This window comes from Tamandua tetradactyla, chromosome 16 (assembly GCF_023851605.1).
Source record: "Tamandua tetradactyla isolate mTamTet1 chromosome 16, mTamTet1.pri, whole genome shotgun sequence".
Classification (NCBI taxonomy): domain Eukaryota; kingdom Metazoa; phylum Chordata; class Mammalia; order Pilosa; family Myrmecophagidae; genus Tamandua; species Tamandua tetradactyla.
This window is the reverse complement of record NC_135342.1, coordinates 40,088,379-40,108,516: the sequence shown is the minus strand read 5'-3', so window position 1 is coordinate 40,108,516 and position 20,138 is coordinate 40,088,379. Positions and strand designations below refer to the sequence as shown.

The 20,138-nt window shown below is 36.7% G+C and overlaps 1 protein-coding gene across 5 annotated transcripts in view; it reads left to right on the top strand.

The window, feature by feature from the left end:
* The first annotated feature begins 566 nt into the window (after positions 1-566).
* Positions 567-20,138, top strand: part of LOC143659404 (UPF0547 protein C16orf87) — a 28,557-nt gene continuing 8,985 nt past the window's right edge. For 3 of the 5 annotated variants that reach the window (XR_013163521.1, XR_013163523.1, XR_013163522.1), the window contains exons 1-2: positions 568-754; positions 5,321-5,417. Coding sequence is in view for 2 of the 5 variants with exons in the window: in XM_077132316.1 (XP_076988431.1) it covers positions 689-754; positions 5,321-5,417 (163 nt within the window). In the remaining 3 variants the exon portion in view is untranslated. Of the gene's footprint in view, positions 755-5,320; positions 5,418-20,138 lie in introns of all 5 variants that reach the window. The other 2 variants (XM_077132316.1, XM_077132315.1) reach the window with 2 other exon arrangements.

Below are 20,138 nucleotides of genomic sequence, written 5' to 3'. Positions count from 1 at the left end.
GTGTTCTTTGAGGGCAGGTACCTAGTAGTAGTCACATTTGTCTGGCAAAATTGGCCCTCAATAAATATTTTAGAGGCTTACCGAATTTAATTTCTCACAGCACCCAGTCCAGGGCTTGACATACATCAGGCTAAACCAATAATTCCTCAATGGCTAGAACTGCCAACATTACTGAGGTTTATGAAATGCTAGGATAACTGCTCAATGCTTTACCTCCCCCTTCCCCTTTCACTCTCACTTTCTCCTCTCCACGGGGAGGGTGTGTCTTATGCCACCGCCCGCCCTCTTTGCACATTCATTGGTGGAGTTGGACAGCATTTACCGCCGAGTCCCGCCCAAGACACGCCCCCGTGCCGACCTCCAGGCGGGGAGAAGGTTTGGCTGTTGTCGCGTCGGGCAATCTAGACCATCTCCTCTGGTGCTACCCGGAGCCGGACTTGGGGCGCGAGTAGGCTTGTGGAGCTCCTACCAGGGTCCCCAAGAGCCCGCCCGTAAGGCGCGCGGCGCGCCCCGCCCCCCCCTCACGCCCTGTCCCCCACGCAGGTTCCGCTCGCGCACGCGCACGCGCAGCCTTCGGAGCCTCGGTGTGGACTTCGGAGATTCGGCGGGCGGGCGCCGGGCGGCTGAGGAACGAGGGGAGGAGCCCAGCTGCTGCCGCCGCCAACGCCGCCGCCGAGGGGAGAGGAGCATGTCTGCAACTCGAGCCAAGAAAGTGAAGATGGCCACCAAATCGTGCCCCGAGTGCGACCAACAGGTGGGCGTCGGGGTCGGGATCTGGAGTCTGCGGGGCGGGCGGCGGTTGCCCGGCGGCCGTTGGCTGTGGGGTAGCCACCACGCCGGGGTCCGGGCGGGGGTCTGACCCTTGGGTTTGGTGACCCGGTTGCGCCGAGCGGCTGTTCGGGGCACGCCCCGGACGGCCCGGCTGGAGCACCCCTGGCGGCGGCCAGACGGGAGCGTTGGGTCCTTCCTGTGGCCCGGAGGCTTAGGAGGGGGCGTGGGTTTGTTGTGAGACCAGGGGAACTGTCCGGACCCTGTCGGCCCCTGTTGACAGGGGCGGGAGCCTGGGGCAGCGACCCCAGTGGATGGGCCCGGCTCCTTCCAGCCGTCAGTAGCCCCCTCGTGTCCCGGCACGAATACCCGATGTGCCCGATTTCGAGTCCAGCCCTTGGCCACGAAAGCCCCCTCTTGCCACGCAGAGTTGCTTTGTTCCCATTTCAGATGTGTACGGCCACCCTCCCAACTGTCCTCCCCCTTTTCCAAGACCCTGGGCGGACGCTGAAATGTGACAAAAGGGGCCGCAATGTGATTTTAAGTTTCGGCGAATTTGGAGTTTTCTTTCCTAAATATATTTATTGTATTTTTTCTAAATGAATTTATTATATTTTTCTTGTAATTATGAATCAGTTCTTTACATTGTTTTAAATAGAACATGGTTGAATAACGTCCCCCCGCGGCATCTGCTGTTATAAATTTGGCCTGTCTACATTCAGATCTTTTAATATATATATAAAATTATATGTAGTTCCGTGAATTTTGAATGACTGCTTTCTTTATTTAATTCAAATCATCAATGTAATTTTTAAAATCCCTATTTTTTCTTCTACATTTAAGTATGAGATTCCTTTTAACTAGAATATATAAATGTTATTCTAAACCTTACGGTCTGAGTTAAAACTCCTCAATTAAAACCATTCATATGACCCTCTTTTCATGCCAGCATGCAGATATGAGTGTGTTTTTCCTTTTCCACTGTGAGAATATTTTCGAAATGACTACCTCTCTTACCTCCCCCTTTCCTTTTTTTATAAAGAGTAATTTGCAATGGCTGCAGGCTTAAGAATTAAACTGATTTTAGTGCATTCTTTAGGAAACATTGCTGTGGGTTGACCAAATCTGTTACTTGTTTTATTCACATTTTTATGAAGAGTGGTGGAAATGGCCATCAGAGAAAAGTTGTGCCGGGAGGACACAGCATTTTTTTACTAATATGCAGCATAAAAACAATTTAGTCATGTTTGTCAAAGTAAATAAGTTTCATTCATATCACTAAATTAAATTTATTTAATTTTTACAAAATTGAACTTTGAGCTATGTCTTTTTGCAGGAGATTATGTCAATATTTAAATCATTTCTATTTTTTCCAGTGAATTGTGTGGAAGTATAAGGTTTGCATGGTATGCATTATACATTCCATTTTCTGTAGGGCACAAGTTATTGCAAATCCTGACCTTGTTTTACTTGGCATAACGTAACCTTTCAGGAAAAAGCTGTTTTTAAGATCCTGGTTAAAGAAAATGGAAAGGAAGATAAACTTGTAGGTCTCCTTAACAACTGTTCAACAAAGTGTTATCAGCATTTTGTTGGAAAGATCACATTAATTTTGTCACACACAAACACACAATTCACATTCTTTTGTATAATGTCAGCTGCTACATAATTTAAAATGTTGATTTTGTTTTGTTCTTTAAATACTTCTGAGAATGTAACTTGTATGAGGACTAAACTTTTGGTGATACTTAAAAGTGCTTCTTTTAATAAAAATAAGTGAACAAAAGAAAATTTTATTTTATGACTAATATATATAAAGTATAAGTAACTCATTATTTAAAACTACAAGCTTCTTTAAACTAGAAAAATTATTGGATTTTTAAACAACGTACTAGAATATTGTTGTGATTCTAAGTAGCCTAAAGAATATTAAATTAGAATTTAGATATAGTTTATACATTAATGAAAAATCTTTAAAGTTTGAGAATTCCCAGTTGAATAGATTTACATATTCTCTGTGTATATATGTGTGTAAGTTTAAAAACATAGGTGCAGAGGCCAGCAAAGAAGAAAGAGCTAGGAGATTCTCAGTTGCTTTGTAACATCCCCTATGCAGACCTCTATTGAAAGTGTAGTTTTAAAATATCTAAACCATAATGCTTTTCATTTTCAAGGGGTTTCACAACCATTAACCATTCAAAATTTACTGAACCATTTTGTGTGTAGTAGTATTTGGGATTCTTTCCTGGTATCTTTTGTGTGTGTTTCTTTTTTTTTTACCTTAATTTTATTTATTTTACCTTTAATTTAATTTTTTTTTCATTTTAAGTTTTAAGTGCTGTATGCAAATATGTCCACTATAGGTAACTTTGATTCTCTTAGCAGTATGAACTATAAATAACTTCTACATAATGGTGGTTAGTTTAGAGCCTTTATAGTCAAGTCAGTGAAACAATATAGGACCACAATTTTTTTCTTGTAGCTTTTTACCTGTTTTATGTGTAAAGGATATAAGCAACCTATATATACTTTTCAAGGAGTGAATTGATGGTGCACATCTACAGTAAACCATCAGTAAACAATAATTTGGTGTTTTTTTTTTCATTCAAAATTCTGAAAGTGCAGCTTTGTCTTAAGAATTATCAACTGAAATTTAAATAAAGTTTAGACTGTTTAAAATGTAAGTTATAATTAATTTAATGAGATTAATATTACCAAATAATTGCCAATTATCTAACCTATTTCATACTTCTTTTTACAGGTGATGGTGGGTTGTTGTTTTTTAGGGGAAAGACTAGAGTGAATTAGCTCATGCACATGAAGCATAAAATACTTTCATTAGGGGATGAAAATCAACTTAATTGAATTAGTGGTTGTGCATTCTGGATCCCAAGCTAAATGTGTATTTCTCATCTAACTCCAACACTCTCTGTTAGTTCTAGATGTAGGTTGCTATTATTTTCTTGTGCATAAGACAGAACACCTACTATTTTGAAGTTTATTGTTTCAATAACTAGAAGAAGATGCTTGCTGAGTAGCAAAGGTTCTGTGGTATAAGAACATCATGTACTGTGCTTTTTTGGATAGCATTAATTTAAAACAATTTTCATTATTGTGGATATTCGTAATGATGTGTTTAGGTGTAAAGGAAATGAGTCAGTACCTTTGAGCTTGGTTTCTATGAAGAAATGAAATTATTAAAATGACAAATATATCTATTTTGGGCAGGTTTTACAGTATTAAAAAATCTTATTACATTTTCAATCATGGCTCAGTTATGAAAGAACCTCATCCCTTTCTTAATGAAGTAAGCTGTTGGATATATCTGAAGTTTAATTATTTTTATAGGATTTTCACTATTATTTTTCTTAAAATTAGAGATCCTTAACTCAGTATTTTTATGCAAAGAAAAATAACTCCTCTGCCAAAATTTCAATTTAATTAGACCAAGTATTTATATTGTAAAATATGGGGTGTTCTCTGCACATATGGATAAAAAACCTTATAACTAAACTTTTACCAAGGAGAAAAACAGACAAATGAAATTTATTTTGGAAACAGAACTGCAATTTTCTGACAGTAATTATTTTGTGGATACTTTTTGTTGACATTAATTTCTGGTGTTTGGTGAGCATGTCTTGATTGTAAGGATCAAATTTGATATTTGTGAAGTGATTATGGGGAAAATCTCTTAAAATTTTTTCAACGACCTTCAGTAAAATTTAGCATAAAAAATATGTAGGCTTATAGGCTGCTTGAATTAGAGAAGTAAACTATAAATATTATACAGATGAAGAAATAGAAGCATGAGGAGCTTAAATGTTTTGATCAATATCTTCTGGAGCTGAAAGTAAAAGAACCTAAATCTCAGCTACTGCTTTCTCCTACATTCCCTTTTGCTTATATTATGCTTTTGCCCTTAAGCTCGTTGTTTTAAACTATTTTTTTCTGTCAGTGATGCTAGGCATCTTCCTCTCTCATGCTAGAACCCTGAGAGTCATTTTCAGTTCTTCCCATTTTATCACCAGTAGTTAGTTTGGGCCTAAGTTTTGTTTTCTTCTCTTTGAAATACCTGTCAGATGTACTTTTTCCACATTTCTGTGCTCACTTTTCACCTGGGCCCTTTTAATCTCATGCTGGATTTTTAAAATGACTTCCAATCTCCCTTTTTCAGTTTGTTCTATATCATAAACTGCTGTCAAGTTGACATTTTAGAAAATGCTGTATATCCTTCTCTATATCCTTTTCTCTATGTCCTTCCCCTGACTCTGACCCTGTTGTGGTTTTCTATTGGTCATTCACATCACATGTATACATCATGCATTCACTGTATGCATGATATTGTTAAGCACTAGGAAAATGTGAAGATGTATAGGACATGATATGCATCTCAAATGACACCCATCTCAAATAATTTGTTGTAAGGAGATGGAATTTAAATAAGTCTATGACTTAAATTTCAAATAATTTATCATTCAGTCAAGGATGTGACATAAACAGAGGTTTAATAATAAAGAAATAGTAATAATATATTTTTTCTTTTTATCTACAGGTTCCTGTTGCATGTAAATCATGTCCCTGTGGTTACATATTTATTAGCAGAAAACTTTTAAATGCAAAACACTCAGAGAAATCACCACCATCTACAGGTAATTGTGAGTTTTTTTTAATGTAGAAATTAAAATTTTGGGCATTTCTTATTTACATTTTTTTCTGATTGATGCCAATCTATTGATGTATGTCTTTGGCTTGCATTAGCTACTGTTATCAGCTTCTGACATTGGTTTGTTGTTTATTCCATTTAAATGTTAACACCCTTACAATGCTGGTAAAGCTTGTAACTTTTTTTTTTGCAAGACCGGAACCATTGAAGGGTTTTTAAGCAAAGGAGTGACCTGATCTGATTTTTAAAAATTGCTTATTAATGTACAGTTAACATAAAATAAATCACATATATTTAAGTTGTACAGTTTGATAAGTTTTGACATGTGTGTACACCATGCAAACAGTCACCATAATCAAGATAATGAACGTATCTGTCATCTTCAAAAGTTTCCTTGTATCCATTTGTAATTCCTCCTCTTCCTGCCCCAGGCAATCACTTATCTGCTGTCTTTATTCTAGAACTTCATGTAAAAGGAATTATACAGTATGTACTTTTTTGCCTGACATCTTTCACTGAACGTAATTATTTGAGACTCAGCCATGTTGTTTGTATTAATAACAGTTCATTCCTTTTTATTGCTGAGTAGTATTAACTGTGTGGATATACCACACTTTGTTTATCCATTTATCTGTTGATAAACATTTTTTTTTTCTCTCACAATTGGATAAAACTTGTAACAACTTTAAAGCTTTGGGGTTTTGTAAAGCTAGTGAGTGTAGAAATATATAGCTTGGTTTAGGTATGAATACAGTTATTGGACAGATTGGTTCTACAATCACTTGATTTAGATTATCTACAAAATTGCTAATTATTCTGTTTGAAATTATTGCTTTCTTATTAATACGGACAAATTGGATTTATTCAGTGGATATACTCCTGAAAAGATGAGATTTTGTTATTTTTTTATTTTTTGATAAAATTAGAACTTCATGCAGTGGTGATTCCAGAGTAAAGGTTGATTGATTACAAATGTTTATTGAGCACCTGCTATATGCCAGAAACTGTTCTAAGACATAGGTGTAAAACAATGACTCTATTAGCAAGATAGGTTCACTGCTGTCATGTAGCTTACATTCTGGTGGGAGGGTGAGGTAGAAAATGAAGTGATAGGGAAAATATTACTTTATGATAAATGCCTTGTAGGAAATTAAAATAGGGTCCTGTCCTAACGTTTGCTGGAAAGGCTACTTTTGTGTGTGTGTGTGTGAAAAAAGCAATAATTTTCAAAGCACAGTGCAACACTTAGTCATAGAACCGATTTCAGAGTTTGGTATGGATTACAATTCCACAGTTTTAGGTTTTACTTCTAGCTGCTCAAGACACTGGAGGCCAAAAGAAATATCAATATAATGATTCAGCATTTATGTTCTGATATTATATTGAAATATCAATATAATGGTACACCTGTAATGATTCAGCAGTCATACTCATTTATTAGATCCTATCTGTTATAACTCCACCTTTCCTTTGATCTTTCTCCCAATCTTTAGAGGTAGTTAGGCTATGTCCATTCTAGCATTTTCATGTTGGAAGGGATTGTAGATAATATGGGGTAGGGGAATAGAACTAGATGTTCTGGAGAGACTGGCCCCTCTGGGTTTCCGGACTTAGTGGCCTAGGAAAGCAACTGAAGGTTGTAGGTTTCTAGAAAGTAATTATAGTGCATGGAACCTTTGTAGAATCTCAGATAAAGTCCTAGGTGTTCTTTAAGGTTGGCAGGAATAGTTTTGGTTGAAGTTTGGCAAACCATGCTAAATAGCAATATGTAGCTGAAACTTGTGTAAGAGTAACCTCTAGAGTAGCCTCTCTATTTGAACTCTCTCAGCCTCTGATGACTTATTTATTACAATTCTTTTCCCCCTTTTGGTCAAGAAGGTGTTGTTGATCCCATGGTGGCAGGGCCAGGCTCAACCCTGTGAGTCATATCCCATGTTGCCAGGGAAACTTTCACCTCTGGGTGTCATGTTCCACATAGAGGAAAGGGTAGTGATTTCACTTGCAGAATTGAGCTTAGATAGGAAGAGGCCACAACTGAGCCACAAAAGGGGTCCTCTGGAAGTAACTTTTAGGCATAACTATAGGTAGACTAAGCTTCTCCGCTACATAAATAATCTTCACAAGAGCAAGCCTCAAGATCAAGGGCTTGGCCTATTAAGTTGAAGTCCCTAATGTTTGAGACAGTATCAGGGGTTTCCCTGGTGGATAAGTTTAATAGTTTCAAATTTTTTCTCCCATCCCCCAGGGGTCTTTGCCAATACTTTTTAATTATCTGTCCAGCATACCTCTGTGGAAGGCTACTTTTATTGGGTGGATAGAGAAGACTTCCCTGAGTTGTGGCATTTAAGCTGTGGTCTGAATAAGAACAGGCTAGTCATGAGAAGATTGGGGAAGCACATTCTTGGCAGATGGAATTGCAAATGCAAATTTCTAAGGCTGGAAAAAGTTTGACCTATTTTAGGAACAAAAATGACCAGTATGGTTAGAGTTTAGACGGAAGAGGAGGAGAATATGCTAGATGAAGTCAGAGGGGTTTTGTAAACCAGAGGAAGAAGTTTAGATTTTATTCTGAAAATGTACTGAGAAACTATCATTTAGTTTCTCATGGGACATGGGGTGAGGGAAAGGGAAGATGGCATGCTGATTTGCATTTTAGAAAGCTCATTCTGGCTGCTGTGTGAAGAATGGTTTGTAGGGATGCAAAGAGGAAAGTGGGCTATTGCAGTCAAGTAATTGAAAGAGGATGCTGACTTAGACAAAGATTGGTTTTAATAAATGATTTAAGAATTATATTTATGTCTGTGAGAGGTCTGGTTATCCTAGGTTTATTTGGAGATGGTTAAGAAAGCTGTTTTAATTCCATTAATGCTTTTTCATTTTGCTTTCTTTTCATCATGAAAATGGACTTAATGCATTGGTTTTTAAAGACTGGCTATAATCATTGGTTTTTAAAGACAGTTGCCTATATAGGAGTCATCCAGAGAGCTTGTTAAAAATGAATTCTTGGAAATAAATGAATTCTTGGGTCTTATTCTCTGAGATTTTGATTCAGATATGAGAATCCTGGAGTGATGATTCATTCAATAAACATTTTGAGGTTGCATGTCAGCAGTGGCATTTCAGTTCACTGCCAAGTCTCCAAAGGTGAATAATATGTGGTCCCTGCTCTTGGTGGCACCGAGTGTTATTGGTATATATTTTTTCTATTCAACAAATATTTATTGTGACCCTTCTGTGTACCAGTGATTCAGGTGAGAAATGAGGTAAGGAAGAAACCCAGTGAGGGTAGAAAGGTGGAACAGATACTGCCATTGTTACAGAATCATACCAGTTGAACCAGAGGAAGAGTTTAGAATGATTCTCAGGTTTCTGACTTGGATTACTGGTTAGAAGGGGAATATAAGAGTAAAGACAAGTTTTGAGGGAAAATGAAGAATTTAATTTTGGACATAATAGTGAAACATCCATGTAAATTTTGTTTTCTAATTGTACATAGAGTCAGAATCTCAGGGAGTAGTATTAGCTGGAAATAAAGCTACTGAGTCATCAATAAATAGTTTGTAGTTGATGTTATGGAAATGGATGAGCAGGCTTTGGAATGTTTCTATTTCAAGGACAGTAAATTAACAAGGAACTTACAGAAAAATGAAATGCATAATGTATATCTGGAAAGTCAACTTCACTAGTAATCAGGGAAATGCAATTGGAATGAAATACCATACTTTTTGCCTATAGCTTGGCAAAAATGTAAAGGATTGCTAAGTTTTTTGAATGGGCATGGCATAATGTGTATTTTTATATTATGAGTGCGAGTGTAAATTGGCACAGCCTTTTTGGAGAGCATCCTTTAATAGTTGTTAAAAGTTTAGATGCACCTAACCTAGACTCTAGAGTTCTTTCTTATTGTTTTTACGTTCCTTATTGTTTTTATGCACAAATAAGTATTTGCTAGGATCTTCAAGGGAACACTAAATAATAGTAAAAAAGTTGTTAATAAACCAGATTCTATCAGCAGAATGGTTAAAATAGGGTTCATTTTTGTACTAATTAGAAAGAATCATAGATTTTTTAAAAATATGTATTTTTTATAAATGACAACCAAACAAACATTCTTGACATACAAACATTCTTGACATATTTACAATCAGTGGCTCACAGTATCATCACATAATTGTGTATTCATCACCATGATCATTTTTTTGAACATTGGCATCTCTCCAGCAAAAGAAAGAAAAAAGAAAAAAACTCATACATGCCATACCCTTTACCACTCCCTTTCATTGACTACTAGTATTTCAATCTACTCTGTTTTAACCTTTGTTCCTCATTATTTGTTTATTTCTTATTCATATTTTTTACTCATCAGTGTATACCATAGATAAAAGGAGCATCAGATACAAGGTTTTCACAATCACACAGTTACATTACAAAAGCTATGTTATTATACAATCATCTTCAAGAAACATGACTACTGGAACACAGCTCTACAGTTTCAGGCACTAGGCCTATTGAATCATAGGCTTTTATGTACTAACATGGAAAGATCTCTGAAACATTTTTAAAAAGTGCAGCATGAGCCCATTTGTGTTAAAAGGTCCACAAAATGATTCTACGTGTGCTATTAACTAGTGAATGCATAAATAGATAGAGCACTGGATAACAAGGAGGGAGTAAAGGAAAACTTGTTTGGATAATTAAAAGTTTAAAAGGACAAAGAGAACCATCATTAAAGCTCACATTGACTTATTTGAACAATGAAATCTTTATAAAAGTTATTTTTAAATTTCAGTGGGTTGAAACCTTCTATTTAATAATTTATTGGATACATTTTGAGATGTGCAAAGGGAAAATTTTAAGTTGAATTAATATATCTAGGTTTGAATTGTTAAAGACTTCATTTAAAAATACACTAGTTATCATTTTTATACCTTTATAACACCATACATAGAAATTGGGGAATAGAACTAGATATTAACTGAATGTTAATAATGTAGCTGAAAATATTTATAAATAAAATCTGTTGTAGCAGTTAAGGAAGGTTTAGAAGTTTAAAATTAATTTTGGTGAGGGAGAAATAAATGTTATAAATAAAGCTGTGTAAAGAAATGCTCAGTATTTTGTAATAAGTACATAGAGTCTCAAGGCAATGAATTACTCTTTAACACTTTTCTAAATGAGTTAGGTGTGTGCTATTTCTTTTATCCTTTTTTGTATGAAATGGAAATGTTTAAAATTTTATTTTGTTATGTAGAATTTCTGAATTGAATGGTTGACTGAGAGTTTAAAGTAGACTTGAAATTAAGTCTTTACAAATTTCTTTCACAAAAGAGATTGATAGGAAATGCTCTGTTTCCTAAAATTGTGAGTGTCTGTTCTAGGGATAAAACTTTGAACTCTGTAATAGTTACCTAATAAAATATTTGTTCAGTCACCGAATATTGACAGAAGCGGTAATTAACTCAGCTTGTTCCAAAATTTTAAATTTAGTTTTCCAGATGGGGATCCCAGATGGTTAGTGACATCAAGGCTTCCATTTTGCATTTAATAATCACGCGTATACCTTTTTCCTTTTCAAAATTATTATTATAAAAATGATACGAAACTATAAATGAAATGCTAGTTCATAAAATTCTTCCCTAAAATTAAGAAAAAAATATTTAAAACAGTAGGAATTGGAGTTACTTATTAACATTTAAACTGTATATTTCTCAATGGGCCTAAGTTTTAGGTTAAGCCTATACTTTCCTATTTTTTGTGGGGAAAAAAATAGAAAAAATTAGGGAAAAAAAGTAAAGCCTAATTTTCAAATGATTCTCTAAGCCCAGGTTAGCAGGCAGAGACTACTAAAAAAGCAAAGAAATCTATAAATGACAAACTTAGTTAAAAAAAAAAGAGAGAAATGATTCTCATTAGTACCTTTTATAAGTCCAAAGTGATTGATTGAACTTTCATTCAGTAGTAAGTGGTACTCATCTTTGAATTACTTGACAGTAGGGTTTTGGCTTTATTTCAGAAAGCCTTGTTTCTTACTGCTAATTGCTTTAAATTGGAGTACACTGATGTATGGAACATGACTTTTTATATAGTTATTCTTTTGTTTTTTGATGGAAAAAAAAGCATGCCTTCTCCTTATCTCTAAACCTATAATATTACGTTCTTTATCATATAGAATATGTAATGATAGCTATACTTATTTTAAAGACATTTTTCATAGAGTCCTCTGACTTCTTACTCTAATTAAGACTATTGTTTTTATTCTCCTACCCAGCTGTCATATTAGGATTTCTTTCTGTTGTGCTCCAGGGATAATAAAACAGGGAAAACTTGTTTTATTTTTTTAATCCATATGTTGTTATTGTGGAACAAATTTTCTAGAAATTGTTTCAGACTTGGAAAAACTTTACAGAAAAGAAATGTGGTGGTATGTTTCCTATCTTCCATCATGCTTTTATTTTTATTTACACTTAAATGTCATTCTCATTCTTCTTTGGCACTCAGTGGGTCCTTTCCATCTGAAGGCTCAAGTCTTTGGCTCAGAGAAATTTTCATGCATTATTTCTTTTACCCATTCTCTTTTCTTTTCTTTCGGGAATGCTTATTGGATGATGTACTAGTTTGAAAGGATGTATTTCCCCTAGAAAAGCCAGGTTTTAATCTAAATCCCATTTTGTAAAGGCAGAATAATCCCTATTCAATACTGTATGTAATTAGATCATCTCCCTGGAGATGTAACCCAATCAAGAGTGGTTGTTAAGATGGATTAGGGGAAATGTGTCTCCACCATTTGGGTGGGTCTTGAATAGTTTACTGAAGTCCTATAAAAAAGGAAACATTTTAGAGAAAGAAAGCAATTCAGAGAGAGCAGAGCAGAATGACATAGCCATGAGAAGCAGAGTCCACCAGCCAGGGACCTTTGGAGATGAAGAAGGAAAATGCCTCCTGGGGAGCTTTATGAAGTAGGAAGCCAATAGAAGAGCTAGCAGATGAGGCCGTGTTCGCCATGAGCCCTTCCAGATGAGAGAGGAACCCTGACTGTGTTCACCATGTGCTTTTCCAGATGAGAGAGAAACTCTGACTGTGTTTGACTTTCCACTTGAGAGAGAAACCCTGAACTTCATTGGCCTTCTTGAATCAAGGTATCTTTCCCTGGATGCCTTAGATTGGACATTTCTATAAACTTGCTTTAACTGAAACATTTTCTCAGCCTTAAAACTGTAAACTAGCAACCTATGAAATTCCCTTTTTTAAAATCCATTCCATTTCTGGTATATTGCATTCTGGCAACTAGCAAACTAGAACAGATTTTGGTACCAGGAGTGGGGTGCTGCTACAGTTTGCAAATACCAAACATGTTGAAATGGCTTTTTATATGGATAAGGGGAAGAATCTGGAGGAGTTGTGAGAAGCTTGGTAGAGAAGGCCTTGAATGCTTTGAAGAGACTGTTGGTAGAAATGTGGACTCTAAAAACACTTCTGATAAAACCTTGGACAGAAATGAGGCACATGTTATTATAGAATGGAAGGAAAGTGAGCCTTGTTTTAAATGCAGATAATCTGGTAAAATTGACTAGTGGCTTTGGCTGGAAGGCAGATTTTAAAAGCCATGAACTTGGTTATTTAGCAGAAGAGAGTTCCAGATTAAATGTTGAAGGTACAGCCTGGTTTCTCCTTACAGCTTTTAGTGAAATGCGACAGGAAAGATATAAGCTGAAAACTGAATTCTTGGGTACAGAGAAACTAGAAATTGATATTCTAGAAAATTCTGGACTTCCAGGAAAGAAGAACTCAGAGAATAGTGCCCCACATGAGGTCTTGGCCAAATGCAGAACCAATCAGCCATTTCAGAGAAAGCCAGGATTGGACATGGAGTTATCCAGGAAGAATTTGTGGAAGTTCCCAATGTCTGATGGGCCTGATCCAAGGCTACTGTATAGAAAGCCAACAAGAGTGCTGTGGGACCTATATAAACAGAGCCGCTGCCAATCTGGACTGGGGGGCTCAGAGAAGGGATGCATTGGAGGAGAAATAACTTCAGAGGCAAAACCATGGGGGCTGAGTTCTGAGGTCAAGAGGCCTCGGTCCAAGAGAGTGGACCCACCCAAGCCGTGAAGAGGGTGAGTTTGCCCCGAAGGCAGAAGATGGGCCTTGCACCTCGTTGCAGTGAAAGAGTCGTGCTGCCTCAGGCCTTGGAGAGGATGAAGCACATTTCTTGGGATTTGGGAAGAGCCTGGCTGCCACCACGTAGTGGGGTTGAGTGTGTACCCTGGAGATGGCATAGAGCCCAGGTGCAGCCCAATGCTTGGAGAGGGTGGAGCCAAGAAAAAGGTGGTGTCCCCAATGACCTCCAAGGTTGCGTTTGGAGAGAGGCAGGCCTCTGCATAGACCCTTGGGAAGAGTGGAACTGCCGCTTTCAGAAGCCCCGAAGATATATGATTCTCAGACCTTGAAATCTAATGGACTTTGCCCTGCGGGTTTTCGAAACTATTTGGGTCTGGTGACCCCTGTGTTCCTTCCTCACTATGGAAATGCGAATATATATCCCATGACTGTTCCTCCTTTGTATGTTGGCAGCAAATAACTTGTTATGAGTTTTCAAAGATCCAGAGCAAATGAAGAAAATTTTGCCTTAGGACTATCCATGCCTTTAACTAACTTTCATGAGACTTTGTGCTGATTTTAATTTTGTATTTGAAATGTTACTGGAATGGTTTAAGGTTCTCTCATATTGTTATGGAATGAATGTATTTCATATATGGGGAAGACATGTCTTTTTTAGGGTCTGGAGAATGTGCTGGTTTGAAAGGATACATGTCCCCTAGAAAAGCCAGGTTTTAATCTAAATCCCATTTTGTAAAGGCAGAATAATCCCTATTCAATACTGTATGTAATTAGATCATCCCCCTGGAGATATAACCCAATCAAGAGTGGTTGTTAAGATGCATTAGGGGAGATGTGTCTCCACCCATTTGGGTGGGTCTTGAATAGTTTACTGGAGTCCTATAAAAAAGGAAACATTTTGGAGAAAGAAAGCAATTCAGAGAGAGAGCAGAGCAGAATGACATAGCCATGAGAAGCAGAGTCCACCAGCCAGGGACCTTTGGAGATGAAGAAGGAAAATGCCTCCTGGGGAGCTTCATGAAACAGGAAGCCAGTAGAAGAAGTTAGCAGATGAGGCCATGTTCACCATGAGCCCTTCCAGATGAGAGAGGAACCCTGCCTGTGTTTGCCTTTCCACTTGAGAGAGAAACCCTGAACTTCATTGGCCTTCTTGAATCAAGGTATCTTTCCCTGGATGCCTTAGATTGGACATTTCTATAAATTTGCTTTAACTGAAACATTTTCTCAGCCTTAAAACTGTAAACTAGCAACCTATGAAATTCCCCTTTTTAAAATCCATTCCATTTCTGGTATATTGCATTCTGGCAGCTAGCAAACTAGAACAGATGATATATCATGATTGCCATCTACAAGAAACCTGACACTAGATTGAACAAGTAATTTATTTTTCCTGTTTAGTGGAGACTTATGAATGTAGGCAGTCCAGGACTTATGCATAGCTCAGTAATATCATCAAGGACCTAGACTTTTCTCTTCATCATGAGAAGATGTGGCATTCATCCCTATCATTACAAGGTAGCATCTGTACCTACACGCATTCCATAAGCATTCCAAGTAGGCAGAAGGGAAGGGCAGAGCAACCAAGAGGCATGCCAGCCATACTCATCCACTTAAAAAAATCTTTCTGGGAACTTTACCCAATTCCACTTAACATGTCTTTGGCTAGAACTAGATTTCACGACTATTTGTACTGCAAGGGAGTCTGACAGTATGTATGTTTTAGCTGGGCACATTGCCATCTCAAAGGAACATCTTCAGGAAGGGGGGAATGAGTATTGGGTAGATAATAACAGTTCTATCCTAGACAGTATTATATTTCTTGGATCTTCATTTCTCTTCACTTTCTGTCACTTATTCTACCTTTTTGTCTTTTTTGCTTTATCCAGAAATTTCATTGAATTCCTTTTCCAAACCTGTAATTCAGTTTTCAGACATGTCCATTATTTAACCTGTCTTTTGCACTTTAATTTTAAGTCTGCCTTGTTTTCTAATTTCTTCTTTTTCATAGCAACTTCTTCTTATTTAATGATGTAATATCATATAATCCTTTCAGATTTTTCTGAAGGCATGCATTGTAATGTTTTCATTTTTTCCCATGTTTCTTTAACTACCTTTGTTTCCCTGTTTTTCATGGTCCTTCTTTCTCATGTTTTTTTGTTTTCCTCATGTAGCTAGTAATCTTAGTTGCCTGTTGTTATTTATAAATGTAGACAACTTGCAAGCTTATCCTATACTGTTTTAAAGGTCCATTTAATGTATAAATGGAAGGAGGTTATTGGCAGGCTTTTGGATGTATATTGGGTGAGCAAGTAGGAAGCTGGTGAATAACAGAGTTCCCAGAAATAAGGAAGACTTCATTTGGAGATGGAAAGTGAAATCCTTACAGTATTTCATTCTTATGAAGAACTTCCTTATTTTTTGGTTGCTTCTTTTTCTGTTATGGAAGTTCAGAGTTCCTTTAAACATTGCTCTGTTTTCTGCTTTGGTCTAGGTATAGAGAGCGTCACTTTCTCATGTCAGTTGCTCTGTATACACAGAAATAGAAAGGAAAATGGCCCACCTACTCTGCAGTAATCCTGTGTTTACCTTGATAATCACCAATGGCCTGCTCCGGCTTGTACCTTTTTTTTGCCTCCCCTGGCATTGTCTTTGAAACTCCATTGGAAAGAACAGTTCTCCCTTCCATAGGAGCCATCTTTTATTTCTATTTTGGTTTCTCAGTCAGCACGCTTCTGCTTGTTTGTTGAAATTCTGCAATTTCTGATCTTTAATAGCACCTTTTGCTTGTTTCCGTCACTACAGACTTATTTTCCTTTTTCCCTCCCAAACTTCCTTTCATGCCAATGGGATTTTGAGAGTTGATGAGGTGAATGTACACTCAGTTCTGCTTTTATTTATTAGCAATATTTATTGTGTATTTCATATGTGTAGGTAATGTTCTAGGCTCTATAAATAAGGCAGTCAAGGTCCTTACTTTCATAAAGTTTATGTTTTGACGGGGTGGGACGTGTTAAGCATTTAAGTAACCAAATAATGATGGATTACAGTATATATTGTAGTAGTAGTAGTAGTAATAGTAGATTATAGAAAGTAATTTGGGCTGTGAGACTGAGGGAATGATAGGGTGACCTGTAAACTGATACCTGCAGAAAAAAGAAGCCTAGCTCATGAAGAGCCTTTGGGAAAGACAGAACCAGGCAGAAGAAATAGAAAATGCAAATACTCATGGGTCAGGAGGAGTGTGTTTTATTAAAAGCAAGCATGTGTGGAGTGTTGTGAACAAAATAACAAGTAGTATGATGCGAAATTGAAATTGAAGAGAGATGAAGGTCAGATCTTTTTTTTTTTTTAACTTTTTTATTGTGTGGTATAACATATATACAAAACAAAGAAATAAAAAATTACTCTTCAACAAGTAGTTACAGGACAGATCCCAGAGTTTGTCACGGGCTACCATATGATCCTCTCAGGTTTTTCCTTCTAGTTACTCCAGAATATAGGAGGCTAAAAGGCTTAAATATTTTTTTATCACCACAATCGACTTTTTTCTTTCTTTTTTGTGAAAAACAACATATGCAAAAAAGCAATAAATTTCAAAGCATAGCACCACAGTTAGTTGTAGAACATATTTCAGAGTTTGACATGTGTTACAATTCCACAATTTTAGGTTTTTACTTCTAGTTGCTCTAAGATACTGGAAACTAAAAGATATCAATTTAATGATTCAGAATCATATTCATTTGTTAAATCCTATCTTCTCTGTATAATTCCACGATCACTTTTTTTTTAATTCTACTAATAACATCTTGTATAGTTTTTTTATTAATTTTTTTTAAGTACCAAAAAACACCAAACGTAAACATTTGTAACTTTTCATCATTCCATTCTACATATATAATCAGTAATTCACATTATCATCACGTAGTTGCATATTCATCGTCATGATCATTTCTTGGAACATTTGCATACATTCAGAAAAACAAATAAAAAGAAAACAGAAAAAAATTCATACATACCATACTCTCCACCTGATCACCAGCATTTCATTCTAAATTTATTTTGACATTTGTTTCCCCTATTATTTATTTTTATTCCATATGTTTTACTTGTCTGTTGATAAGGTAGATAAAAGGAGCATCAGACACAAGGTTTTCACAATTACACAGTCACATTGTGAAAGCTATATCATTATATAATCATCTTCAAGAAACATGGCTACTGAACACAGCTCCACATTTTCAGGCAGTTCCCTCCAGCCTCTCCACTACATCTTGACTAACAAGGTGATATCTATTTAATGCATAAGAATAACCTCCAGGATAACCTCTCAACTCTGTTTGTAATCTCTCAGCCATTGACACTTAATTTGTCTCATTTCACTCTTCCCCCTTTTGGTGGAGAAGGTTTTCTCAACCCCCTGATGCTGAGTCTCAGCTCATTCCAGGATTTCTGTCCCACGTTGCCAGGAAGGTCCACACCCCTGGGAAGTCATGTCCCACATAGACAGGGGGAGGTCATACTTTTGATCTTTCTGTCCCTCTCTTTAGGGGTGTCTGGGCTATAGCCATTCTAATTTTTTTCATGTTGGAAGGGTCTGTCACTAATATGGGGTAGGGAGATGAAACTAGCTAATGTTCTGGAGAGGCTGGGCCCTCTAGGTTTCAGGACTTATCTGGTCCAGGGACCCTTCTGGAGGTTATAGGTTTCTGAAAAGTTACCCTAGTGCATGGAACCCTTGTAGAATCTTATATATTGCCCTAGGTATTCTTTAGGATTGTCTGGAATGTCCTGGTTGGTGTTTGGCAAGTTATGATAGGTAGCAGTGTCTGACTGAAGCTTGCGTAAAAGCAACCTCCAGAGCAGCCTCTTAACTCTATTTGAACCCTCCTAGCCACTGATACTTTATTAGCTACAGTTCTTTTCCCCCCTTGTTCAGAATGGAATTGTTGATCCCACAGTGTCAGGGCTGGAGTCATCCCTGAGAGTCATCTCCCATGCCGCCAGGGAGACTTTCACCTCTGGATGTCATGTCCCATGTAGTGGGGAGTGAAGGTCAGATCTTATAGGAAATTGTACTTTTTGATAAGGAATTTTAACTTTATTTCAAATACATTGAAAAGCTATTATATGGTTTTAGTAGGGGAGCTATAAAGTTTGATTTTTTTTTTTAAAAGATAACATTGACTGCTATGTAGAGAATGGTTTGACTAGGATATTACCAGTGGAGGTGGAGAGAAGTAAAGATTCTGGGTGTATTTTGAAAGAACCTATCTTTTTGATCAGTATGAGGCAAGATATGTCACAAATGACTATAAGTTATTTGGCTTGTGCAACCAGTTTGTGTTATGATGATGGAGGCTGGAGGAAGAACAGACTTAGGGGAAGAAAATCAAGAGTTCTTTTCTGATGCATTTGAACTGCTTGTGAGACATTCAAATGAATTTGTTGAGTAGACAGCCTGGAGCTTTTGGGGGAGTTCAGAGTTGAAGTTATAATTTTTAGAGTCATAATAACAGTAGTGTTTAGTGCTTTGGGTCTTATGAGATTTCCTAGACACAGTGTAAATAAGAGAACAGAGCTCAGAATAGAGTCCTTGTGCTTAAATTTTAGAGGCTGGGAAAGTATCTAGGGGAGGGGAAGACCTACAAAAGAGATGAGAAGAATGGCTGGTGAGACAGTCTTGGAAACCAAGTGGAGACATAATTTCAAAAATGGTCGTGTTTGTTTGTTGAATGCTTTTGAAAGATGGTATAAGATTGTAAAAGAGAAGTGTGTTGTATTTAATAACATTCAGGTTTTTGTTGTTGCTGATGATCAGTTATATTGGGTTGGAAACTATACTGGAGTGGATTGATAAGTACATAGGAGATGAGAGAGTGAGGACCAAGTACATACACCTCTCTGAGAAGTTTGGCTATGAAGTTTGAGAGATGGATAGGTAGCTGGAGGAGGAAACCTGAAGTCAGTGCTGAATTTTAAGAGGCACACTGTACTAAAGCTTTGCCTATCATTTTAAAATTAATTTTGGGGGGGGGAAATTCAAGCATACTCAGAAGTATATGGTAGCCAACCCTATCTCATCCACACCCACATCCACTCCTCCCCATACATATTTTTTGAAGCAAAGCCCATACTTCAGTTACAAATATTTCATTACATATTTCTAAAAGGTAGACTTTTAAAAACAACCACAGTGCATTATAAGACAAAAAAATTAACAATAATTCCTTACTATCAAATATCCAGTTGGTATTCAGATAATCTGTTTTCTTATAAATTGTTTTTAAAAACAGATTCCAATTAAAGTTCACATATTGCATTGCATATGGTTGCTATGTTTTTATAGTCTCTTTTTATATATTCTCTCTTTTTTCTCCCCACGTATATTATATATTGAAGAAACTGTGTTGTTTATCCATTTGGATATGCTGTTTGCATTCCTACCATATAGGTTAATACATTCCCCTGACTCTGTGTGACTCTGTGTTTCCTATAAATTGTAAATTAAATCTGTAAGCTTGATGAGATTTGATCTTTTTTTTTTTTTTTTGGTGACAACACTACTTAGTAGATAGTGATGTGTTCTTCC